Source organism: Pezoporus flaviventris, unplaced genomic scaffold (assembly GCF_033815535.1).
Source record: "Pezoporus flaviventris isolate CSIRO_AGI_PZ_B2104156 unplaced genomic scaffold, CSIRO_AGI_Pfla_v1 ptg000002l, whole genome shotgun sequence".
NCBI classification, from domain to species: domain Eukaryota; kingdom Metazoa; phylum Chordata; class Aves; order Psittaciformes; family Psittacidae; genus Pezoporus; species Pezoporus flaviventris.
The window spans coordinates 20,437,751-20,465,622 of record NW_026892550.1 but is presented as its reverse complement, the minus strand read 5'-3'; the positions used below and the strand labels follow the sequence as shown (position 1 = coordinate 20,465,622).

Here is a 27,872-nt window from a genome sequence, read left to right as displayed (position 1 = left end):
TTACACTTTTCAAAGTAACAAATAAATAAGCAATCTTATCCCTGACTGGTATCTCTGTCACTTATTCATCCAACTATATCACAAATATTCACATCTTTCAAAAAGAAAGAAGAGAAATTAGGCTGTTGCCAGTGATTCTATCAAGTGAACACTTTATTTTGCCACTTAAAACGAAGTTCTTCTGAAAGATCATTTCTGCCACTCTTCCGCAAATAGCGAGACAGGAGCTGCTGTTTATTAGCTGACCTTGGAAGGGTCTTTTTCCAGCTGCAAAGCAGCTCATAGATCTGGTGTGTTAAATTATCAGGGCACTTCAGCCTAACAAGCTGAAGTACGCTCCGCCGAACAGGTAAGCATAAAGCAAGCAATGATGTATTATCTTCTGCAAGCTCTTCTGCAAGCCAGTATAGGAGGTTGTCCCATAGGGCCTCTGAAGGACAAAAATTAGTACATTAAGATCATTATTCTTCTGCTATGAAAATCCTTCTTTCTTTTGCAAAGCTTTCTAAAGCTGGAGGCTGAGTGGGTGAACTCCCCAACTGAATACGTTTTTTCACTTTAATGGAAACGCAATCACTTCTAATGCCGTTTTTGGCAACTGCATAAAAGTTAAGAGCAGATTCAGCAACAACCTATAAAATTCGTTTAGAACTGTATGGGGAAAGGTAGCAATAAAATAAAAGGGTTTTGGCATTGGATGGATACATCAGTTAAACTGGAGCTTTCCATTACAAATGGAATCTCCTTATACAGAAAATTGTGTGCTGTTCAAGCACCCCAGCACAAGATTTTCTTTTGAGAGTTTTTGAATTTTCTGGTAAAAAACAGATCACTTTTTTATTTCTTTGAATGTCTGTTAACTCATTAACTACCTTGGTTACTGAATTTTAAAATGTCAGTTACAGCTGAACCAAATCTTGGCATTAAAAGAAGTAAATAGCAAATATAACTGTTATTTATATTGATATGAATATATTATATATATGTTCTTACCTGATGAATCAGAAGAAATTATTTTCATGCTTTGTGGGCGGTTGATGAACTTCTCATGCTATCAAAGAAAATTTATTGAGGAAAGAGAAATGAGCAAATGAATAAGCAATGAGGACATGGGAGTGGATTGCAGTATATCAGCATTTAAGATGGATTTTTCCTGTACAGAGGATTTGTGTCATTACTGAAACCAGTTAACACCACCATTGGTACAGAGCTGTTAAAATAATGAAGTTAAGTCTGTTTATACCACTGGATGTGTATTGCATCTTATTAAAAAGCTTATAATTTATGAAATTTTATATATGTTTGATCAATAGCATTACATCAACATTATTATGTATAGAAACCAGGCGTATAGAAAATCTGTATGGAACCTTGGTACATGAAAAGGATTCTGATTTCGAACACTGCATTAACTTTGCCTTGCTGTCTCTGTGTTCTTAATACGACTGTGTGCATACCACACTGTTTCAAGGAAAATAACAGTTTCTAGGTATGCAGTAGCTGGTTTTAGGTCTAGAAATCATACTATGCTTGTAGTTATGGTTATTCAACTTTTAATAATTACTAAAAATCATCAGAATTGAAAAGACAAGTTCCATTAGAATGTGGTATTCTTTCTCTTTCTTCATCTGAACACTGGTGAGAAAGAAAAAAATATACTTTGTCCTTTTCCCCTATGACTGAGAAAGAGGAAAGTCTTCTGGTCTTTACTGTTGTTTCCTAATCCATACTCAAAAAGAAATTACTTATATAAGCGCTGAGCCACAAAGAGATTAATTCCTATGAAGTTCAGCTTTTTTTTTTTTTTTTTTTTTTAACAGCTGTAATTGTTCGCTTTTTCACACAGATTCAGTTGTATGACCTGGCTGTTTATGCACAGTTTTCACTGTGAGACTTGCTCCAGGTTTATTTGCTGAGCGTCTGTTATCCATTTGTGAATTAAGAACATGAAACTCTGAATGGATAAATCGTTCTTCTTTTCCTGCTATGCATACTGAGCCAGAGCTCCGCTGAGCTTATCTTAAATACTTTTATAAAACGGACTTCATATCTTGTTCAGTTTTTGGAGTGTTTCGTATGCACTGAGCTATATGTCCAAAAGCTCAATATAATCATAACTGTTACCTGTTTACCTGTGAATTCATTCATTTGGCCTGTACTCATCATATTAGAGGGTTTCAGTTTGCACAGGATGCACACAGTATGCGCTGCTTGGCAGTGCAAAACCATCCTGCACTGCACTCATCTCGATAATGGAGTCTGCCTCATCTTGCATGCTCCTACAGCAATTCTGTCACTGGACATGCCCTAGCATGAAGGTAGCATAAGATTGCTAAAAAAAATCTTTTAAATAAAGGGAATATAAAGCTCTTCCAGAAGGGGGCATTGTTTTTCTTCCAAGACAGCTTGCTTTGGCTTTCTTTAATTGTGCGTTTATATTTAAACTTATTTTCTTTCATAAATGGGAATTTAGCACCTCAAAGGTCTGTATGAGATTTTCAAAGTTATTGTAGATGAACTCAATTACCCATGCACTGACTTTAATCTGAACTACTTTATGCTACTTAATGTTAAAATAGTAGTAAAAATGATAAGAATTGAAAATTAGAATTGTCTAGAAATAGTGTAATAATATACAAGGCATTAGAGCTAAAACATTAAATCTGCCTTTAAAGTTTAAATATCTGTGGTGAAGGGCTAAATTCACCCACGGTTCAGCTGCACTGCCATGTAGTTCCACTGTTCTGGCTGACAATGTAAGTAAAATGCTCTTAGCAGTCAAAGCAGTTTTCTAGTCTGGAAGGCCCTTCAATTAGCTAAGCGAAGCTAAGCTCTGCCTTTCTGAAGCAGAGGATCACATGCTATTTTGCTGTTAGACAGTCATTAGACATAAAACTTCAGTAGAATAGTAATTTGATAATGCTTGTATGTATTACAACAATCTCTTTCTGCAAAGCATTCTGATTTCAGCCAGTAATACTGAAGTGCTCTGTCAAATGGACCTCAAGGCATGACCAGACTCCAGCAGCATATCAAACAGGACAGACAGAGGAGAAATTATCCTTTAAACTCCTTAGCCCAGTTTCACATAAATACGACTGCTTAGAAATCAGTAGAAATATTGCTGGCATGCACACACATACTTGACATCAGAACCTAATCCACTGTATTAAACTTGTGTTGAAAATAACAGGTTTGAACAATAGGAGTTTTCTAATGCTGAAAAAATGTAAGCTTAAGAAATAGGAATTGTTAGTGAAGGTCAGCTTGCTTCTGTGTAAGCGTAACATGTTTAAACTAAAAAATGAAGTGAATGGTTGCATACTAAGTAAACAGCTGCTGCTTTTAGCACTGTCAGAAATATATTTGTAAGAGACTGGATAATGTGGGCATATACATAAAAAAATGGCTTATAATCTACAGAGTTACTCTCTTCTCTCCACAATTCAAGAGAAATTTAGGTGGGAATTTTACAGCAATGAGTGAAAATGTATTCAGAATGGCTGCCTGAAAAAGACTTCATCTGTCTTTGTCACAACCAAAACCAGGCGTTGTGGATGGTCTAACTCTATCATCTCACCAAAAAAAAAATTAAAAAAAAGCCAAAATTTCCTCTCATTTTGCTGAGAAAATTTCTATTTTTACTGACAACACTAGTGTTTGTGATCTCATGTGAATTAAAACTAACCTGTTAACATAATTAAACTAAACTTAAGATATTTATTAACTCAACAAATCAGCAGAAATGTAAATAGTCTTTGCTGTTCTTGCCCTGATTTACTGCTATTCTGGGGATTTTAAATGAGCCATGAACGGATCCCCCAGCATAGTGGGAGCAAGTGAGAAGTCTGTCAACAACACTACAATGTACAGTCAACTAGTTCACACATAAGACATGAAAGCCTTACTGTGACAACTGGAATTCTGTAAAGTAGCTGCCTTAGTGTGAGCAACGCTATAAACAACCCAGCATTATCAATAAGTCATATTTGACCAGGGCACATTATGTTTTGATATTCTTGCAAGATTTGCGGCACTTTAACTGCTGTACTGTCATCCTACACATGTGATAGAGACTAGCAAAATTAAAGGATCGTTGCTTGACTGTATGTCTACGCACACAAATGTGGTCAGATAGTTCTCAGGTGCTTTGGCAAGATACATTAATTGCATCAGCATGCAACTAATTATCGCCAGTGCCAGTCTGGGTTCATCTTATATGAACATTAACACAAAACTTGGACTTTAATGAAGTGGTAAATAGCAGTTGCATTTAACAGATGGCTGGTGTAGTTGTTTGTACAATTAGTGCATTAAATTTCTCCCTAGCTGTATTTTCTCATCTGATTTTAACTATTTGCTTCTATTTCTTTTATTCATCAGAAAGACCACGTAAGCGTAAAGATATATCTGATTCAAATATGTTGATAAGATCACGGATAGCAAATACAAGATAAAAGTTCTTCTGTTAATTTTTACTCTCAGTGTTTTCATCACCATTAATAATTTTAGAACACATAGTCAAATACAGTAAATAACTAGAATTTCCTTTTCATTGCTCTGGCATTTAATTGCATCTGGATCATTATGTTTAATATATATTTCTGTCTTTCAGTTGATTCCTCTTCTAGCTCAAACACATTTTTAACTGCCTCAATTATCCTGTGAAAATGAGTTCACCTGCTTATTTTTGTATGTAAAAAGTATGTTCTTTTATATTTACTGGATACACCTGCCATTCACCAAAATAATTGTTCTTACATCCTGTGAAAGGGGGATATAGTAATTCCTTTTTCAGTTCCTACATAATACTTGTTAACATTTACAATATTTCAGTTTCAAAACTGTCTGAAGTTTTGTAATCAATGTGTTGCCTCTCTACTTAGAACCACTCCATGCTTCTGATCACCACCTTTCTTTTGCCTTCTTACAAATCCTCTTTCTAAATTCCATGACCAGAACTACAGAGTGTAGTCAAAATGTGGATGCTGTAGTACTGAGTATTTTGTAATGTCATCAGATTTTTCACTTAATTATTCAAGTTTCTGATGAATACGTTAGCATGGGTCCGTACCAGAATTTATTAATAATCATCCTCCCTTGAGGAAACCAACCCATTTTTCTTATTCTTTTTTTCTTATCTTTCAGCCAGCAAACAAGGCAAAAGGGAGCACTTTTTGTTCCTAAAATTTCTATGAGCTTGTTCAGTATGGAATTCAAGATTTACTTGGCTGGAAGAACACATGAAGAGCAAAACAGCAAACAATATTACAACTTTGTGTTAATGAATGTTACATATAACATTGTGTAGGTGAAATTCTTATTCACCTTGTATATTTTTATAGCAGTAGTAAGGTATGTTGTATTTAATTTACAAATTATTCACTTATGATTCACTAATGTCAAATAACCAGCTTCACTGATGTCTTATAATTCTTAAAAAAAAAAAAAAGTAACCAAACTAGCTAACTTATCAAGGAATATTTCTTCTCTACTAAAACATATGAGTTTAGGTCTCTCAATTTTAAATTATTACAGTGGGTGGATGAAAGATCAAAAAGTAGGAGGTTTCACCAACTATAGCAAAGTATAACATTTTGTGTACTAAAATGACTTGCAATATAACGGAAGATGTTATTCTGATGCTGTTCTTCATACTATAGATTGGTATATCATTCTGTATAAGAGAGAAGACACAAATCATATAATGAAAAAGTTATAAATATGCACATTTTTACAAGCATTTTGATCATTTTTTTTCCCAATATTTGCATTTAATGAAGAATTATTTATAAGATGCAACAATATTGATTTTCTGAAGTCATAACTCTCTAAGCAGACTTTTTGTGCATCAAACTGGGCTCCTCTGTGCTTGAACTGATTCAGTTGAAAGTAAAGTCACTACTCAAAAAGAGATGTAGAGAAAATATTCCCAAAGGCTATATATATTATATATTCTCACACACTTACACAGACTGACCAGAGCAAATGTGGCCAGAAATATTTGTTTTGAAAACTCCAAATAGAATATCAGGGACTAATATGTATAGCAGTAGACCATATATATATATGCCAACCCAAACTGAAGACATTTGATAATTACCTTCCTGGTTTAAGACAAATGCAGTTCAGCCCTTTGAATCTTACTCTTATTCTGCAGTACAATTAAATACAGTAGGAAAATGGGATGGAAGCTAGGCAGGTGGATGGAAGAAAACTAACCGATGCCTAGGGTGTGCCACAGATTAACTGATTAAACATCCCAGTGGAACTCAGGAGTTTGTATTTCCCTCTCTGTGAATACCGCACATGGAATGCTAGCCCTGTGGGAAAGCACAAAATGAAAACATGGGATTCTCAAAAGAAAACTTACATCTTGTATGGAGTTTGTCATTAAATTTTCCTGCAATTAACTGTTCTTTATTTTTACTTGGGAGAATGGAGATGAGAGAGAAATCAAGAGGTATGGAACTCTGTCTAGAGTATGGAACTCTGTCTGGGGACAGCTGAGCAGTCCACAGAGAGTTTGTGGGTCAGGGTTAAAGGGAATATAGCTATGGGAGACATTACTGTGGGGATCTGTTACAGACCACCTGATCAAGGAGAACCTGAGGATGAAGCACTCCACAGACTGATAGGAAAAGCCTCACACTCACAGGCCCTTGTTCTCATGGGGGACTTCAACCACCCTGACATCTGTTGGAAGGACAGTACGGCCCGGCACAAGCAATCCAGGAGGTTCCTCGATTGTGTAGAAGACAACTTCCTTCTGCAAGTAACAGAGGAGCCAACAAGGAGAGGTGCCATGCTTGACCTCGTGCTCACCAACAGGGAAGGGCTCATTGGAAATGTGACGCTCCAGGGCAGCCTTGGATGCAGCAATGATGAGATGCTCGAATTTGAGATCCTCAGGAGAGCAAGAAGAGCGTGCAGCAAGCTCACTGCCCTGGACTTCAAAAGAACAGACTTTGGCCTCTTCAGGAACCTGCTTAGTAAGGTTCCATGGGATACAGCCCTAGAGGGCAGAGGGGGCCAAGTCTGTTGGTTGATATTCAAGGATCACCTGCTGCAAGCTCAGGAGTGTTGCATCCCAACCAGAAGGAAGTGCAGCAGGAGGGCCAGGAGACCTCCTTGGATGGATAAGGAGCTCCTGAGGAAAATTCAATTGAAAAAAGAGGCTTATAATAAGTGGAAGCAAGGACAGGTGGCATGGGAAGAGTACAGGGATGTCGTCCGGGAAGCTAGAGACCAGGTTAGGAAAGCTAAGGCCCAGTTAGAATTAAACTTGGCTAGAGGTATTAAAGATAACAGGAAGGGATTCTACAGGTACATAGCAAATAAAAAACAGACTAGGGAGAATGTAGGCCCCTTCAGGAAGATCTTGGGAGAACTGGCTACACAGGATTTGGAGAAGGCTGAGGTTCTGAATGACTTCTTTGCTTCAGTCTTCACTGCCAAAGGCTCTGACCACACCACCCAAGTCTTGAAAGGCAGATGCAGGGACTGTGAGAATGAAGACCTTGGGCCCACTGTAGGAGAGGAACTGGTTCGAGACCATCTTAAAAATCTGAATGTGCACAAGTCCATGGATCCTGATGAGATCCATCCACGGGTCCTGAAGGAGCTGGCAAATGAAGTTGCAAATCTGCTGGCAATCATATTTGAAAAATTGTGGCAGTCAGGTGAAGTTCCTGATGACTGGAAAAAGGGAAATATAACCCCCATTTTCAAGAAGGGGAAAATGGAAGACCCGGGGAATTACAGACCAGTCAGTCTCACCTCTGTGCCAGGCAAAATCTTGGAGCAGATTCTCCTGGATGGCATGCTAAGGCACATGAAAATCAACAAGGTGCTTGGTGACAGCCAGCATGGCTTCACTAAGGGGAAATCCTGCCTGACCAATTTGGTGGCCTTCTATGATGGGGCTACAGAACTGATGGACAGGGGTAGAGCAGTTGATGTCATCTACCTGGACTTGTGCAAAGCATTCGACACTGTCCCACACGACATCCTTGTCTCTAAATTGGAGAGACATCAATTTGATGGATAGACCACTCAGTGGATAAAGAACTGGCTGGATGGCCACACGCAAATAGTTGTGGTCAATGGCTCAATATCCGGCTGGAGACCAGTAATGAATGGCGTCCCTCAGGGATCGGTGTTGGGACCGGTCTTGTTCAACATCTTTGTCGCTGACATGGACAGTGGGATTGAGTGCACCCTCAGCAAGTTTGCTGATGACACCAAGCTGTGTGGTTCGGTTGATACGCTGGAGGGAAGGAATGCCTTCCAGAGGGACCTTGACATGCTTGTGAGGTGGGCTGATGCTGACCTCATGAAGTTTAACCATGACAAGTGCAAGGTCCTACACCTGGATCGGAGCAATCCCAGGCACACCTACAGGTTGGGCAGAGAAGAGATTCAGAGCAGCCCTGCAGAGAAGGACTTGGGGGTGTTGGTTGACGAGAAAGTGAACATGAGCTGGCAGTGTGCGCTTGCAGCCCAGAAAGCCAACCGTATCCTGGGCTGCATCAAAAGGAGCGTGACCAGCAGGTCGAAGGAGGTGATCCTGCCCCTCTACTCTGCCCTTGTGAGACCTCACCTGGAGTACTGTGTGCAGTTCTGGTGTCCTCAACATCAAAAGGACATGGAAGTGTTGGAACAAGTCCAGAGAAGGGCCATGAGAATGATCAGGGGACTGGAGCACCTCCCGTATGAAGACAGGCTGAGAAAGTTGGGGCTGTTCAGCCTGGAGAAGAGAAGGCTGCGTGGAGACCTCCTAGCAGCCTTCCACTATCTGAAGGGGCCCTTAAAGATGCTGGGCAGGGACTCTTCATTAGGGACTGTAGTGACAGGACAAGGGGTAATGAGTTAAAACTTAAACAGGGGAAGTTTAGATTGGATATAAGGAAGGAGTTCTTTACTGTAAGGGTGGTGAGGCACTGGAATGGGTTGCCCGGGGAAGTTGTGAATGCTCCATCCCTGGCAGTGTTCAAGGGCAGGTTGGATGAGGCCTTGGGTGATATGATTTAGCCTAAGGTGTCTCTGCCCATGGAAGGGGGGTTGGAACTACATGATCTCAAGGTCCTTTCCAACCCTAATGATTCTATGATTCTATGATTCTAGGTATGCTTGTGAAATAAAAGATGTATTTGTAAGTGATAGCATAAGGAAGAGTGAAGTCAATTAAATTCAGAAAAAGAGAGATTCTACAGCTTGTCACCAGAGATTTAGACTTAATGTTACTGTAAATATTTTGATATTACAATGTATGCAAATTTGACAGCAGTAATCTAGAGGCAGCATTTTGTGTAATATAGGGTGCTAATACCTAAGTTCTTTGAAAATATTACAATGAGATTTCATTGCAGTAATATTAAAGATTAATTTATGTAGCAATACTTTTCACTAGAGATGGAGATAATTGCCATATGGCTTTTTTGTAGAGGCTTATCAGGCATAACAGGAGAAGCAGGTGATAGGAGAAAGATAGGTTACACGAGCCATTTAGTGTAACCTCCTGTGATTTGCAATTTTGCACTCCCAAGACAAGGATACAAGAAGTATATAATTGAAATGTAAATAATAATTTCTTGGGGCCATATCATCTTGGGAGAGCAAGTGGGGGAAGAGCTGCAGCTAAACACTTTTTTTTCCATGCTCATGCTTGGATGAGGGTCCCTTCCACTTGCTAAAAGAAATTCTGAGGGTGTTTGTATGTAGCTGATGGATCAGAGCTGCTCCATCTGTGACTCCTGCGTGTATCTGTTAAGCAAAAAACATACCAAGATCCTTTTGCCCAATAAATATGCTGTAATCAGAAAAAAAGGAATGATCTCTAACATTATCAAATGAGAAACTCACCTTTGGTAACGTTAGTGCTAATTTACACAGTGGAGACTGGTGTTGATATTCACCATACAGCAAGGGTTGTTCCCAATTCTTGGTTATCATCTCTCTGGTAATTTTATAAAACACTGCTGTTCCTTTGTAATGAGGTGAACTGTGGTTACCAAATTCATTCACTTCTTTAATATGGAGTTCCAGCCTGGGTTTTCTTTGTGAATGAAAGATCAGCCTGTAGACTTTTCCAAAATCTTTTCCATTCTCTGCAGTCCATACAAAGATTAAAAAAAGGTAAGCATACACTGTATTTAACGTGTGGCATCTAAAATAATTCATTAGGGAGAGTCAAATAGAGCTAATCACATAACATTTGATTGTTCTTTATCATTATTACTTTATATTAAACTTTCAAAGTTCAAACATTCCTGCCTGCCTGCTTCAGTAGCTGAAATGTCTTCATGGTGAGCTCTCTTAGCCCTGAGTTGTTGGCATAAGGAATAAGTGGTGAAGGCTGTGCTACAAGCTGAAAAGTAAGGAACACAGAAGGAGAAAAAGTACATAACACAGAGATAAAAAAAAAACAAAAACAAAATGGTGTTGTGAATGGAATTAGAAGTATATGTTTTCTGGTTAGTCAGGATGGAAATCTATCTGTAACAACAAAATGAATGTAGGCAGAGAAGTTGGTGCATTTTTAGGATTTGTAATTCCATTTTAATTGATACACCTATATACACTACCCTTTCCATATATGGCATTCACTGGGGGCTGAAGATTTCTCTTTTTGAACAATAATTTTTTTTTTTAGAGTAAATGGAGTTCTGAATGGGAGAGTTTATGTATAAAATGTTCAGAGGAAAAAATATATATTTACTATATATTATATACATTTATTATATATTATATACATTTCCAAAACTGTCAGAAAAGACTAGACATAATTTCAGGTGAAAACTTTTCTGAGGCTTCTTATCTCTTTTGCCTTTACGCAAATCTCTGAATGTCAAAGAGTCAGCCACTGCATGGAATTTTTGAGGCTGCTAATCGAAACAGCATAAAAACTCTAATCACCTCAATTCATAGCTCAACTCACAAAAAGCAACATTTTCCCCTAGATTTAAATCTTTAATCTCACTCATTTTAAGTGAATTTGCACAGATGAAATAGCAGTCTTGTTTCTTTTTGTTAGGAATCTGTTTAATTCCTATCATATATTCTTTAATTTAATTTAACAAGCCATTGGTGGAATCCTGTCCTTTTGTAATAAAATGCTAGCTGTTTACAAGGGACCAGGTTTTGCAGAATGGCAGAGGTTGGAAGAGATCTCTGAAGATACCTTGTCCAACCCCTCTGCTCAAAGCAGGGTCACCTAAAGCAGGTTGCTCAAGATCTTGTTAAACTAGTATTTTTCAGTCAGAGTAGTTTCCCATGTAGTTCCATGAGCCTGTTGTTTACAAGAAATAAAACACTGAAATAGATACATGTGCTGTGACAACCACAATCTACTCTTGTATTCAGTATTTCTGAATAGTTGAGGTGATTGATAATGTTCATGCAGATGCATGAATTAATTACTTTACCTGAAGCAAAAATATTTCCACTAAATCTAAAATGAATCTGATCTCCTTCTTTTAGTGGGAACTGCTGCGTAGGTTCTGGGGGACCAAAATAGCCCTCCTCATGAAGATTTTGAAGTTCACAGGTCAATTCTTTGGATGCAGATAGCAAAACTACTATTTTGCATGGGTTTTCTCGTTTCCGATACAGAATCACATTAGCCATTGTATTACAAACAGCTTCTTCCAGAGCCTGAGCAAAGAGGAGGAGATACGTGTTTTCCAAGAGGAATGAAAGGCGAATGACCACAAAGCTGTATTAAAAAAAAAAAAAAAAGGCAAGAAAATAAATAAATAGCTCTATCTTAAATCATTTTATCAACTGCTAACAATTTATTATGCAAAATAATATAGTTTTCAATGGACCCTTTGCTACCTCTTTTTCATTCTTGTTTCCAACAAGTGAAAGGGTGGTAATTTGCCTGCTTCTGTAGTGTAGAGTATATTGACTCTATGAATTTAAATACATATGAATTTTAGATGAAAGCAAGATAAAATTTCCTAATAAGAAATTAAAAAAAATAATGCGGTTTTGTAGTTTGAGCGCTAACTCACATTTTCAAATTAATATCTGCATTTCCTGTTTCAAGTTTTGTATATATTACAACGTGTACTGTCTACAGATGAAAAAAGTTTTTAAAAAATATATGTGTTCTGTAATTATGAGTTACAAATCTAAATGATCTCATGCTGCAAAGTGGAAGAAAAAGATACTGGTAAGTTAATAATGAGTATTGGATGATTTCTTAACTCTACTGATTTCCACTGATCTATATACTTAGAAGTAAATATTTTAGCAAATGAAACTTTATTACATTATTCATACCTTACCTTTCTAAATGCTCATTTAGTTCAAATGATACAAGCCCATTCTGTGCATTCTGGATAATAACATCAGCAAACACCTTCCACCCCTCTTCTTTGTTTCTGTATCCTAATAATTTCAAAGTATCACTGAGATTCTCTCCACTTTTTCTCACAGAAGCGCTCACAGTCCTGGAAAGCCAAGGGGTTGCATGAAAAAATATAATGAAAAATGGATCATGCAGAAAGAATAAGCTTGTATTTGTAGCTCTGCTTTCTCTTCTGTTTTCCTTGATGACTACATGTGTTTTTTCCCACTTTGCTGAAAATCTGCACTCCAGATGATGTAAGTGATGGAACAATACTTTCGAGTATATAAATTATATCATTGTTAAGAGACTTTTTTTCTCAATTTTCTAAAAGAGGAAAAACGAAAACAGAATTCTTCTGTCTAAATTAATATAGTTTAGTCTATCATTTAATATCATGCACAGTAATGATTACAGATTGGATTTGAGTAATCCATCAAGATTCAGATTCTCTAGAAGCAGATATCTAAAAACAAACAATCAAACAAAACCACCTTTTCTTCCAGAAACAAATATTACTCAATAACCACAAAGGAATTTAGATAATAGCATGACTGCTATCCATTATCTCTTTCAACAGAGAAAACAAAAGTAGCTTCTCTTCAAATCAGGTGATTACACTGGTATCACAGTCAGAATGAAGCAACTGCAATATGACATGCTTAGGCTAATTTATTCTAATGAATGAAATGTAAGGAGTTTTTTACAGAAGCCCAGAACTCTCCTCTCACACACACCTCTCTATCAATACTTACACTGGATGTGAATAAACCTTCCACCCCAAATGCACATCCCATACACAATCCAAAGAAGAAAATACTCCAGACAGGACAGCCTAAGCATTTCTCAAGCATACTGCCTCAGCCTACGTGCAAATACAGGAAAATATTGGCATAATTTTCTATGGAGTTTTTATAGAAATAAGCAATCAAGCCATGGTCTTTTTATGGATGTGTTTTGACTGAAAATCTGAAATGCATTTAGACTAGTATTAAGAACAGAGAGATGTCATGGAGGTACTACCAGAAATGCTTCTGGTACAGGAAATGGAATTTGAATCTCCCTTAAAGTGACATGGGCACCCTTCCTAAATCTGAATTTTGTGATCAAGGTGGATATCTGGTCTAAGAAACCAGTGTGAGTTAGAGCTACCTAAAACATGATCAGAGGAGTTTTTTGGAATTGGGAAGCTAGAATATTGTCTGCGTTCTCCATCTGTATTTTGCTTATTTTCAAGACCATCATAATCTTGGCACATAGATGAATTTTGAAAAAAATATGGTTTAGCATACTAGGAATAAGCTAACTCTTTAATGACTTAAAGTAGAAGTATTACAAAGCTGACTCTTGTCTTAGACTAGTCCCTACCAAGAAGTCCCAGCCAGCCTTTCTGAACCTGGAGCTGCCCATAGTAGCAGAACTACAAGGACGACAATCAAATGGTAAGTTTGGATTGGCTTTTTTTTTTCCTGCATGTGATGATAAAATCACTTTTCTTTCTTTTTTTTTTTTTTTCCTGACTGTCAAAGTAGATTAGATCAGCTTTTGGCTGTTTTCTGTCATAACTTGTGATTCAGGTAGCCATCGGGATATGTGGAAGTAGAGATCAGAAAATTCAAAGGCAGGGTAGCCAAACCACCAGCTGGTAAAATAATGATCACACCAGTTTTGGGATGTGATTATTCTCTATGTTTTGTGTTAGGCTTTAGTGAAAACTGATGAACATTTCTTGCTGTAAAAAAAAGCCATGCATTTTTAATCCTGGCTCCTGCTAGAAATATAGTAGTCAGCATATTTACATCAATTATCAATTATACATCAAATGCTATATGAATTTTCCTGGTAAAGCTATAGCATGAGAAATGTGGGGATTTGCTGTAGTGTTTCTAACAATGTTTCTATGTATAGCAGACTGTATTAAGGAACTAACACATTTTTAACACAAAAATTATTAATCAGCAACTGTTAAAAAAAATTTGTTTTGGTGTTTTGAAAATGCTGAGCTTGTAGTGAAGTTGTTCTTACCGAGGATGGTATGCTGTAGCAACCCTCTTTACTGTAGCACTAATGGCTCTCACATGTTCTGTCTTGTCTCCTTGCCTCTTTTTTTCTGGGTTTGGAGGACAGGGAAGAGTAATAGTGACTGAGCTGTTAAATGGCTGGACTGAAGGATGCTGGAAATAAACCAGTGCACTAGTAGCTACCACTGAGCGGTACATATCATGTCTTGCTTTCAATGTCGAAATCAATGATGACTCAATTGGCTGAATCTAAATATGGAAAGCAATTATACAGTTAATTTGTAAATTAATAAAACTTCTCTTACATGTGCAGTTTTTGTTTTTACAAACTTTTTTATCTTTTGGAGATGGATCAGACTACCACAGCAGCCTTAGGCTCCTCTCTATAACCCAGGAAAAACCCTACCAAAGTATCAGCACTTTACAAAATGCACAATAAAGTTCTTGAAAGTCATAAAAACCTGGAATCTTTACTGACTATTTTGACTGGTTTGCTCCTGATTTTAACTCAAGTTTTGAAACTTCTTAGCTCCCTCGGATTTTTAAAAGTTTCTGAGATTTTTCAAATCTGTATATTTTTCCCTGTTAATTTTACATTCTCTGTACCTCAGACACAATGTTTTTATGGGGGTAGAAACACATTATAATTGAAGCAAATTTCAAGGTTATTCTCCGCCTAAGAGGTGACAAAACCTTCTGTTGCACTGGCTGGTACAAATGATGAAGGTCAGGTGAGAAAAATTGTCCAATTAACTTGAACTCTGGGCCAAACAGTTGAAGTTTGGAGTTGATTCTCACGTCACTATTGAAAACAACTGTGTTTTCTGAAGTATTTTAAACAAAGGTTCTTTTTAGCTAGAGATATCATTGACTACTGACAAAATGATGTGGGTTTAACGAAGGTGGCAGGAAACCATTCACTGTGTATACAGGATGTGGAGTGGTAGCTATTTTTCACAGACCTCTAGTGATGGAACAGGTTGGTCTTTAACATTATCGGCATCCTTGCTTCAGAGCTGATCAGATAACAGACTTACAGAACAAGTACTGCACTTTTCAAGCTCACCTTTAACTGCATGGGTGCTGGAGAACTGAATGTTTCTGGATGGTAACAGAAAGAGATTCTAGAATCCACATTCAGCTTTTGTGAGAGTCCCTCCTTTGGAACAGTAAATGTTTCTTTCTTTAAGCATGACAACACAGAAAAAACACCCAGCTGATAAATTTTCACTTCCGCAAAGGTTTCCTGCATAAAGAGAATGTGGGGTTAAGAGTATACTGGAAGGAAAGGAAACTGTGTTCCACAGTGGATAAGGCAACATTATTTATAGAACAAGGTGTGAAATAAAAATAAATTGAATATTATTGCCACCTGGATACCCAGTTATCTGGTGAGCTCTAGTCATCATGTAATGTCATTAATATTCCATATTGGGGTGAAATGAAATAAGCTTATAAACTGGGTGATGAATCTGGCCCAATCCAATTCTTCTGCATTTAAAAAAAAGAACCATCCTGTGCTTCTTTGAGATGGAATTTGGATTAATACACAGAAAATGTCATTACTTCTCTGCGATCTTAATGTAAAATAATTCCCCTTAAGTTTTTACTTTTATAAAATAATGCAATGTATTATTCACAAAAAATCATGAACCATTACTCAATCATTATTATTGTGTGATCAAGCACTTCTGTTAACACTAAGAGTGAAAAAAAGGACCTTGTTAAATACTAGTTTTCAAATAGAATTAGTTCTTGAGCAAGTAGGAAGAAAAGGTCAATTTAAGTGCCCCCATAGTGGGCAATATGGCTTAATAATGACAACTTGTTGACTCCACAGAAGCTTAACTGGGAACCTGGAATGATGTTTTAACAATGCTTAGATGAGATGTTACCAACCTTATGTTTTTCTTGATATCTCTCCAAAGAAACAGGAGTTAAGTAGTTTGACTGAAAGTTCACATCAGTCACCTTCACCATAATCTCCCGATAATTTCCTCTGAAGCATGAAGTAAATGGGATTGCAACGTTTATAGGGAAAGAGATTTTCTCATAATCACAGCATTCAACACTGATGACATTGCTGACCAGCTCCTCAGAATCATCCACCACCAAGGAACTAGTATCATTGACTATCTTACACTTCAGATTCTCCAGAGCAGTTGCAGGGGCTTTAATAAAACAAGCTACTACATGTTTGTTCGTTCCACTCTCTTCCACAAGAAATCTGGAGAAAAAGAATATAAAATATTATTCTTTGTATTTTGGGTGGGGTGGTGTATTTTTAATTAAATATTTTACAATAATGATGTGCTACATTATAGCATAAGCAGATCATTCATAAAAATGTTTATGAATAGATGGGAAAATCATGAAAATTTTAATGTTCATCTTGTTGCAAAACAGCTAACAAATTATAAAAATTAGTAAGTAGGGGCCTTCTTATGAATTTCCAGCAATTTGGGAATTACTGACTTTACTGGCTGTGACTCAGTTCCTTTCTGACATGAAAAAAAAAAGCAATCAAATAGAAACTTACAGTTTACTTTAGACCAAATGGAATATCTTATTTGTGCATGCTTAAGTTATAAATTGCTATTATGTGCAAAGCCAGTAGCTGCTCAATACATGCATATTGAGTCTCTTGGCCCACCAGTGTTTATACATGTGCTAAGTAATATTATGCACATTCATTTTGCGAAGAATATGTGCTTACTCTTTGCTCATCCAGTGCCTGGATTTTTGTATTTCTGAATCACTCATGGAAGGATTCACAGCAGTAAGATTACATGTTTGTGTTGAAGATGTGAAGTTAATTGGGTCATTTCTACAAATCTCATTATTTGTTTCAGTTTTACTGTCTTCCATTTGCTCTGTCAGTCTATGTTCTCCATTTTTGATCCCTTTTGAAGTTTCTTTGACTATTGCCTTTTTTTTCTGTTCAAAAAGATTCGCGGCAGTTTCGTCATAACTGTCTTTCAGTGTCCCAGATAGCATGCCTTCTGAACTGCTTATAAGAAGAGCATCTTGAAAAGCCTGTTCTGGAGACTTTTCAGTAACAGCACTACCTCCATGAGGTTTATCCTTTTCATTGAAATCTTTTTTCTCTGTAAGAGATTTCTTTAGTAATCTGTGTTCACCATCTTCCTTTTTCATTGGAGGTTCTCCGCTAATATCCTGTTCTTGAGCAGATATACTTTCAGCTAATGATGGAACATATTTTCCCACAGTTTTAGTTTCCCTTGGCTGGGTTTTATTAAGATTCTGACTTTCCGTCTCATTCAGGGAAGATCTTCGTGATTGCTGATTGGGACTAGAAGATGCTTGCACAGACTCTATTGCTTTACCTTCAGAACAACACACATTTGTTTCTCTAGAAGCATTTTGAACATTCTGGATCTGAGAAACATAATCTTGTTTGCAGCTAGCAGCATAAAGTTTATTTTCTGCTTCTTGGAGGTGTGAGACTGTATTTATTAAACAAACCTTCATGTTCTGCATACAATCCATAATTCGATTGTACTCTGAAGAAAGAATAGGTATCCAATTAAATTCTGTCATGAAAACTAGCCAAAACCATGACAACTTACACACGTACGTAATGAATTGCACTTAATTCCATAGTGCCATTCAATACATGAAGCACAATATATTTCTTGACTTCCATTTAATATTTTCTGCATTTACTGCTATTTGAGTCAATTTCTGAGGAATTAAATATGGACATGTGTCGTGGTTTAAACCCAGTCAGGTAATTCGTTCGCTCACTTCCCCCCCCTTTCTTGCCCTCCCCCTGCTCTCGGAGGGACGGAGAGGAGAATCAAAAGAATGCAACTCCCACGGGTTGAGATAAGAACAGTTTAGTAACTAAGGTATAACACAAATCACTACTGCTACCACCAATGATAATAATGATAAAGGAAATAACAAGGGAACAGAACACAACACCTCACCACCCGCTGACCGATAACTCGTCCCCCAAGCCCGACCAAGCTCCGACCGATACCTCCTCCAACCCTGCAGTCTCCCAGCCCTTCCGGCTAACTCCCAGTTACATCCTGGGCATGACGTGCTGTGGTATGGAATAGCTCTTTGGTCAGTTTGGGTCAGGTGTCCTGTCTCTGCTTCCTCCTGGCTTCCCCTCCTCCCTGGCAGAGCATGAGGCTCACAAAGTCCTTGGCCAAACCAAAACATCCTTGTTATCAGCTCTGTTCCCGAGCGGAAAGTCAAAACACTGCACTGCACCAGCTACCAAGGAGGAGAAACATGACTGCTACTGCTGAACCCAGGACATTATCCACCCCTTATTCCATACCATTCACGTCATGCTCAGATCCCACATTTTCAATATACCATCACTCTTATCTCGGTGCACTCTTATCTTAGTGCATGGACCAGTCCCTATAAAGCTGCTGCATCCATCTGGTCCATGTCAGGCTCCATCTCTTGTAACAGTCTTCCAGAGCAGGAGAGACTGTGTGCAGTGTTCACACTTGTGAATAACCTGGGCAATAGTGTCCATTGTTAAGTCCACCCCTCGATCATGAGTCCATCTCTGTGTTGCATCTCTGCTCTGATGGCCTGAAGTGCCATGGGCCCACCAGGCTTAAAATAATTCACTGTCCCCTTAAGCAGTTTCTGCAGCTTGTTGCTGGGGACTCCATACAGCTGCCTTCCATCTCCGACGCTTCCAAAGCACTGGAGGGGCCCAGTGGACTAGATACTTGCCCATACTGTCCCACACACCCTGCCACTCATGACTCTCCAGCCTTGGGGAAAATCTCTTGGTCCCCCTATATTGTTGTCTAACCCCAGACAAGACCCAAACCTGACTCTGCTTAACTTTTGAGATCAGACAAAATGGTTGTGGGTAGAACACAGCCTGTGTGTGTGCCAACATGCTGATCCCCATCACAATCAGCAGGCAGGTCCCAGGGATACCCAAAGGCCATTCAGAGCCTTCAGAACTCTCAAACGATGCTGCAGTACTTGTCACTGGGGCTGGTGTAGCTGCTGTGCTTGCCGGCTCTCCCACCACCGGCTTCTCTTTTCCTGAGTCCAGCTCTTCCTCCTCTGCCTTGCTGGGAAGTGCTGCGTGGTCTCCTGCATCCTCCTGGGGCTCGGCGGGTGGCTGCCGGGGAATGCTCTCGGCCGTCGCGGGGCTGGGCTCCTCCGCGGGGCTGGGCTCCTCCGCGGGGCTCGGCTCCTCCGCGGGGCTCGGCTCTTCCGCGGGGCTCGGCTCCTCCGCCGCCTTCTCCCGCTGCTCGGCAGCCGCTTCCTTCTGCTCCTCGACCGCCCCGGCCTCCTCCACCGGCAGCCGTCCCCTCGCGGCCTCCGGCCCCGCTCCCGCCGCCGCTTGGTGCCCGGGGCCGCTCTCCCGGGCCGCTTCAGCAGCCGCCGGCTCCCGGGACCGCTCCCCCTCAGTTCCCCGCAGCCTCACGAAGATGGAGAGTAGGGCGAGGGCCAGGACGGTGAAGGGCAGCCGGACGGCCAGGTACAAGTCCACGGCCACGTCCGTCCCGCCCTGCTGCTGGAGCCCGCCCGTATTACAAGCCATTGCCATAAAGCACAGTGAGACAAGAACCTTAGCCCAGGCCCCACACTTGATAAACACTAACACAGCGAATACCGGCTCTACGTAAGTTACAACGGTCTGAAGCTGTGAGATCAAGAAGAACAACTCTGATACCCAATAAATCACCATTGTGACGAATGACTATTAATCCAGTCAAATCTGTCGTTATCTCAACCCTTCGTGCCCCACGTTGGGCGTCAAAAAGAACTGTCGTGGTTTAAACCCAGTCAGGTAATTCGTTCGCTCACTTCCCCCGCTTTCTTGCCCTCCCCCTGCTCTCGGAGGGACGGAGAGGAGAATCAAAAGAATGCAACTCCCACGGGTTGAGATAAGAACAGTTTAGTAACTAAGGTATAACACAGATCACTACTGCTACCACCAATGATAATAATGATAAAGGAAATAACAAGGGAACAGAATACAACACCTCACCACCCGCTGACCAATAACTCGCCCTCCAAGCCCGACCAAGCTCCGACCGATACCTCCTCCAACCCTGCAGTCTCCCAGTCCTTCCGGCTAACTCCCAGTTACATCCTGGGCATGACGTGCTGTGGTATGGAATAGCTCTTTGGTCAGTCTGGGTCAAGTGTCCTGTCTCTGCTTCCTCCTGGCTTCGCCTCCTCCCTGGCAGCGCATGAGGCTCACAAAGTCCTTGGCCAAACCAAAACATCATTGTTATCAGCTCTGTTCCCGAGCCGAAAGTCAAAACACTGCACTGCACCAGCTAACAAGGAGGAGAAACATGACTGCTACTGCTGAACCCAGGACAACATGTACATTTATGTACCTGTCCATTACATCTGTGTATTCGGCTGTACCACTGAGGGACCTCTAATGAACACCTTTCTAATGATTAGAAAATAGCTATATTTTTAATGGCAATCAATCCAAAGTATGAAATTAATAAAAAATAGTAAAATCAATTTGTAAAGTGCTTTGAAACTGAACATTAATTATACACATTTTCTAAAATGTAATCCTGCAAGATTCTAATGTATGGGTCTCCAACAATGCTGGGCTCAATATCAAACATGCTTAGCAGCTTTGAATTAAGTTTTGCTATGGAGAATAAAAGATAACGCAAAATCATGATACAATACTGAAGTTCAGCAGTTTCTAGAATTCAGTTACAGGAATGGCAGAGGTTGCTCGTGCATTTAACTAAAATTACTCGCTGAAGAAGGATGCACAAAAAGCATGCAATCATTATGTGCCACTCATGTAAGATTTTCCCTTTAACCTATTTATTTTCTGATCCCTCATTTTTCTTGTCTTACACCTTTTTTTTTTAGAAATCCTTCCAGATACTTTCGCCAAGGATTTCAGATATATTACTTCCAGTTCTCCCCTCACCTTATGCTGTCACTCTCTATAACTAGAACTGTCTTCATTAGTCAGGTATATTGCAAACTTGTCAGGAAATTTCTTGCTTATTTCTGTTTGTTGCATGAGATCTTGGAAAGCTTTGCTTTGGAGGTTAAATCCAGTAAAAGTCAATACAAATAAGAAAATTAAAACACAGTATGGTGTGTTTTCCACTTATAATGGACAGGGACCCACAAGGGAAGGCAACAAAAAGGGCTGTTACAAGTCTTATGGGAAACCACTGGCTTACATTCACTTTTTTCAATAATGTCTTATGAGGTAAATCAGTATCTCAAGGTTTTCAGCTTGGAAAATAACTTTATTGAGTAAGAATGTCATCACACATCAATGTGTGATGTTATATGATGTGGATGGATAGGTTTTTCACTCTCTATTTGCATCTGATTAATTTAAACCTACAAAGAGTGTAGTTCACAAGTTTTTTTCTTGTTGAACTTAGTCTGAAAATTATTCTTTTGCAATACTTTCTCAGGTCCCAAATGACTTGTTATTGAATTTTGACTATATCTGGGGGAAAAAAAATAAATGAAAAGCAAACACATTTTAATTTAATTTTTCTATTGGTAGTTTAAAGAAAGATATAATTTTGCTCTAAGGTACTGCTGTTTTTCCAGGGGCACTTTTAAAATAGTGAAGGAGAACTTCTAAATAGTTTAACAGAGCTGACATATAAAGCAAAAGGATTAGAAATAATATAGGTTCATTATCATAAGAGGTTTTAAAAGACCACTTTCCAGTCTCACTGCAAGGCAAATGTCAAGCTTTGGCAAACCCACCAAAATTAACCTGCTTCCTCCCTGAATTTTGCATTCTCTAAACAAAACAAAGACTCAAACAAAACCAAAACGAATTGTACAGCTCTTTAACCTTCGCTGAAATAAAATTTGAAGTTAACAGGGTCATTCAAAGCAATGGCATTTTTCTATGCCGTGAATGTGACTTTTCTAACACTGCAGTGCTTGAAGCCAAGCAAAGACATGGCCTTTTAACTTTACACTGCCCAACTGTGTCACATGAAAAGACAGTTTTTGCATTCTGTTACAAGTTTCACCTCAAAATAAGCCTTCTTTTGTGTTACCCCCTGGCACCATAGCTTTTCTAACACTTTGCTTTCTGTGCTTTTTTGATGTTTAATAAAACAGCTTTAGAATACAGTGGCAGTTTACATGCAAATGTCTTCAAACCATTTTGCTGACTGTATTATGGGACAGTGTCAGTTAAGTAAAAGGTGCTTTTTGGAAGGCAAACGATAGTGAACTCTTTGAAATTAAAAGAAATGGAAAAAATAAAATCACATATGGCATGAGGCCAACAGGGCAAAGTTAGCTTGATCTTGAAGCCTCAAAGGAGGTCCTTTTTATACAAAAATTATTGGTTTACTATTGCAGACACTTTTTAAATCTGCAGAACAAAGACTCATAAACACAGGCATAGCTAAGGATTTCTGCCTGGAGTCTCTGTCTATGCATCATATTGTTAGACCATTATTAAAGGGAGAAATGTTAGTTTTCTGCTTTGATGAATGTTTGTTAAGTTGTTGTTTCCAAGGAAAGACAGTTGTTCAGATGTGGTCCTTACAATAAATAACACCATTGTTATATCCACACAAGAAATTAAATTCCATGTGTTTACCTGTGCACTAAGATGGCAGAAGTCTTTTCTTATTTTTAGTGTAATTTGTTTAGCTATGTTGTTATTTGTAGAGGAACATAGACTATATATATTGAGTTTACTTGACAAGGGGCTCCAGGGCAGCCTCTGTGATGCGAGGCCAGGGCTGCACCATGCCACACAGATGGTTCCATCAGTCTCCACAGCAGATCTGCTGCAGGACTGAGCCGAGCCTCCCAGCAAAGCTGGTGCTGCCTCTGTGAAAAGAGTTTTAAGAAAGGGCAAAATCACCAGAGAACAGTGAGGAATGAAGTATGAGAAACAGCCCTGTGAACACCAGGGTTGGAGAAGAAGGGTGTCCCATGCACGGAGCAGAGATTCCCCTGCAACCCATGGGGAAGACCATAGTAAAGTAGCTTGTCCCTGCAGCCCATGGAAAGGACAGTATTGGAGCGAGTATCCTCTCTGCAGCCTCTCCTCTACAGGACCCCACACCAGAGCAGGTGGATATCCCCTGAAGAAATTGCAGCCTTTGGAGAGTCCAGCTTTTCCTGACAGAAACTGTGGGCTACGGGAAGGACCCTCAGTGGAACATGTAAAAGTGTGAGGAGGAAAGAGCAGCAGAAGGGAACTGTTACGGATTTACTGCAACCTCTTGGCCATCCCCCTGCAATTCTGAGGAGGAGGAGGAGTGAGAGGAGCTGGGAATGAAGGAGTGAAGGTGAGCCTGGAAAAAAATGAGGGGTGATGGAAAAGTGTTTGAATTTTTTGCTTTTGTTTTTCAATATCTAAACCAGTTTCAATTGTCAATAAATTAAACTATTTTTTTCCCCTAAATTAAGTTCATTTTTCCCATGATGCTGAGTGATTTCCCTGTCTTTATATTGACTCATGAGCTTTTCCATCTTCTTTTCTCCCCCTGTCCTGTTGAGGAGGGGTAGTAAATTGTTGGGTGGGTGTCTGTCCAAGATAAACCTATGAAAGTATAATATATATAAAACTTTGACACAATTCTGCTTAGTCTGTTGGTTTGGTTTGGGTTTTTTTTCTTCACATAATGAAAATTATAATCTCATATTGAAGCTCATGTAATAGTCTTGAAACCAGTGCAATACAACTGTTCAAATAAGAATTAATTTGGTCTAATGAATGACCAAGTACTGAAATGCTAACAGTTGAAAAGCAAGGTCCTAAAGCATCATCACACGGTGGAACTTAGCAAGCAGCATACCCAGTCTGCTCTGATTACAGGTTAGGTCCCTTCATACTTGCCTGGACTTGCAGTCAATTCTTTGTATTTGTCATGGAGAGCACTCAACAAGTGGTAGGTGTCTTGAATACTTTCGACGACATTCTCCAGCTGCTGGCTGAGAGATCTGCTCAGGTCTTTTGTTAAAGAGATCAGTGTAACCACATGCTGCACTGTACCTTCATTATCCAGATCACTTTTCAGAAGCGCATCACTTGCTAGCAAGTTGAGGTGCCAGATTTTTTCCAGGAGTTGGCCTGATTTGCCTGCAGGAATAATCTTGCCTTCAGTCATTTCCATTTTATGTTCAGAATATACTACTGCAGTTCTTTTTTCTGCTCAAACACTTCCACAAGTTGCTGCCCTTAGTTTAGACTACTACACTGTTAGTGTTTGTAGCCTAACAGCGTAAGTACTGTATTCCATGTACACTTGGTGACAAGTCAAACTCTAGCTCAGAAACTCTCAGTTAATGTTGACTATTAAAAAGTTACTAGGTGACAGAAAGGAGTGGCTGTCCTGTAAGGACGGGCAAGGGTTGCTGGGAGACACTGGTGTACACCATGTACCTTTAAGGAAGGTTATGTAACTTGGTTATGTAACAGTGACTTAAATTTCAGGAGCACTGAGTGATTTCTCACTTCAGTGGCTGTAAATGATCAGTACCTATGAAATCAAGATGAATTGTGAATTCGGAATTACTATAGTCCCCACCAACAAGGAAGTGTTTTCACTACAAGCTAACATTAAAGGCTATAGGTCACTTGATACCATTTTCTGACAACCATATTTCATTAGATGAGACAAGTCCAATGTACTGTGCAGCCTGGATGAGGTATTTGAACTATACATAGTTTTCACCAATATAAGAATCTACACATCAAATTTTGTCATTATCAAAAATATTTATTAGCAATACACATTTGGAGGAACTTGAAATGTTTTCTGGGGTTTATTTATACAATGGGAAGAAACAGAAAGGAAAACCAGTAACAGCTAAAAGTTCAAATGAATAATGACTGAAATTTCATCTGACACTTTGGAAACTGAGAAACAAATTTAAGAGAAAAACATTAAATGTAATTGAGGCATTAAGAATTGACTATACGGCGTTCACAGGGAAAAAGCACCAACCTCAAGAGTACCCTCATAATAGTGGGCAGCACTGCTTTCACATGGTCTCACAACCATGTGCTCCTGCAGGCAACCGGGGAGGAATCAGGGAGAGTGTCTGACAGGGCTGCTGTGCCGTTTGTTGTCTTCAGTGCATGAAGTTTGATCACCTCAATGGTAGCATTTGCAGTGATTTCCATTTCACCTGGCAAGCTCAGGAAAAGAAGTCTCACCAGGACAGCAGTAAAAACATGCAGAAGAATAGCACTGACATTTTCTTAACTGATGCTAGTTCACATCATGCTGTGCTAGGGGAAGACAGGCCTGACACCCTCAGTAGCAGAGTTCAGTACTGGGGTAAATCTTAAGTATCACATAAGCCAAAATTTTTACAGTTTAAGAAATGTACTATACAAATTGTTGGTACAGCAGCTTTCCTACTAAACATTCCTTTTGTGGCCCATTATAAATATAGTCAATGCATCTTTAAATAGCAATTAAAATCGGATTGTGATATAAAAGCACACTGAAAATTGCATCTAAGCATTGCAAGAACTAATAAGGTAATGTCAGCAGAGTGCTTTGAATACGTAAAGCACAGTACAAATGTTAAAATAACAACGAAAGTGTCTTTAATCAAACATATGAGCTGAAACCAATTGTAACTATTAAACTCAAAAGGAAAGTTCCTTTTGATTCATTATAGTTTGCTTGATCATGCTGAAAGTGTACTGCAGAGTTGACATAAAAATGTATGTGAATCATTAACCTATTTATCATTTGTAATGGTCCAGCATCTCCATATTTTCCAACTTATTCCTAGTAAAAACGGAACTCTGAAAAGAATAATCACTTTCATGTACAGGAAGTGAAAAATGTCATCTTCCTACCCCAAATTTTTGGGATGTGTAAGTGAAAAAAAACCCAACAAGAAGGCAGGCAAAAATGCATTATTGTACGTTTACAGTCTAGTATTGCATAGACCAATTACTCGGTGTGAATCCATATTGTTTCCCTAACCATAGTATAGCTGGATTCATCAGCTCCACATCTTTTCCAAAATATGTGTCTGCCTAGAGTACTTCAGATTAAATCAAATAGTGATATGCAGATGTGAGTCACAAAAAAAGATATTAACTTGAATAAAGGTAAAAGATCTGATTTTTAAATAGTAACCTCTGTGTGTAAAATAGATAATAATGAATGGACCTGATAACAGACTTGCTGTTCATTCAACGTTGTAGAGGTTATGAGAAACTACTACAACACACTATTATAGACACAGTTTTAGAAGATATGACAAGAACTGATCTATATTCATTCTTTGTCATAAGCAAGACATATACAACATTCTTTGCCATAAGCAAACTGTTTTTGTTTTGTTGTTTTTTTTTTGTCAAAAATTATATATATAACTCCTGCTTCAGGTAATACATGCTATACCTGTAGAAATTGTCTATGCATATTCAAAAGAAGACAGTAGTTAGTCTAAAAAATACATTTGTCTAAAATATATGCTATAGGATAAGAGAAATTATTCTGATTTTCTAATGGGTAGCTGAAAAAATTTCAAGCCTTAGAGATAAAAGTAACTATACTTGTCTTCTTTGGACACATGAATGAAGCATGCAAAAACCCCGAGATTTTGTAAATGCATGCAATACTACATGGTATATGTGTCGGCAATTATAGTGTGATCTGTATAATAATTTATTGTCGAGACAGGTAAGGTACATTCTTACTGAAACAGTTACTACACAAGCACTGGTATTAGAAGACATTTAAATTTTAAACACATGATTATATTCAGATATTATGATGGAAAATAAGTCAGTTATAGCCACTTAAGTGACAGTTTTTACTCTTCAGCAGTACTAAAGAGAATGTATATTTAGGTTGTCTGATCAACATTTGTAGGTCTTTAAATTCAACTATTCATATAGCAAAGTCTCAGTTAAATAAAAATAAGTTCCAAAGTTTCTTTTTAGTCCCAGTGTTGAGCTATGAAAACATGTTATTTATGAAATTTTGCTACTAATTCACCATTTCTTCTTGAAGAATGGTGATAAATTATGTAAGTGGAATTTCTTAATTTTTGATGCTATTTAGTGGATAGCCTTATGATTTAAGGTTTTTGTTTATGTACCATACCAGCAGGTATTAGACAATATAAGTCTTTGGGAACAGTCAGACATGCTTTATTGACACAAACTTTAGCCCAAAGAGATGCCAGGAGGAGCTCTAGCCCAAAGTGATGGAGGAGCTTTCAGGGCCCCGAATGCATCCATAGGTCTTTATGGCCCAGATCAGCCTCACCTGGTGAAAGTGATTAGCTGGGCCATATTTTAAGCTTTCTGAACACCGCAGGTTGTAAAAGAAAATGGTGCTAAAATGAGTAAGATATAACCGAGAAACATGAAGGGTAAAGAGAAAATAACGAACATGAGTCATTCAGCAATATTGCAGAAGAGTGTATATTCTCAGCCAATACACAATTCCCTATATTAATATATAATATAACATAGTATAGTATAGCGTAGCGTAGCATAGTGCAGCATA

The 27,872-nt window shown here is 38.6% G+C and overlaps 1 protein-coding gene and 1 long non-coding RNA gene across 2 annotated transcripts in view; one reads left to right on the top strand and one right to left on the bottom strand.

The window, feature by feature from the left end:
- Positions 1–27,872, top strand: part of LOC133278334 (uncharacterized) — a 440,517-nt gene that overhangs the window by 37,584 nt on the left and 375,061 nt on the right. The gene's annotated exons all lie outside the window — the stretch shown is intronic.
- Positions 141–24,500, bottom strand: DTHD1 (death domain containing 1). Its single transcript, XM_061444655.1, has 10 exons — positions 24,224–24,500; positions 17,093–17,900; positions 16,276–16,603; positions 15,443–15,622; positions 14,381–14,625; positions 12,294–12,458; positions 11,427–11,716; positions 9,865–10,109; positions 994–1,051; positions 141–430 (listed from the first exon to the last, which is right to left on the bottom strand). Exons 1-10 carry the CDS (start codon positions 24,498–24,500, stop codon positions 141–143), a joined length of 2,886 nt encoding a protein of 961 aa, XP_061300639.1.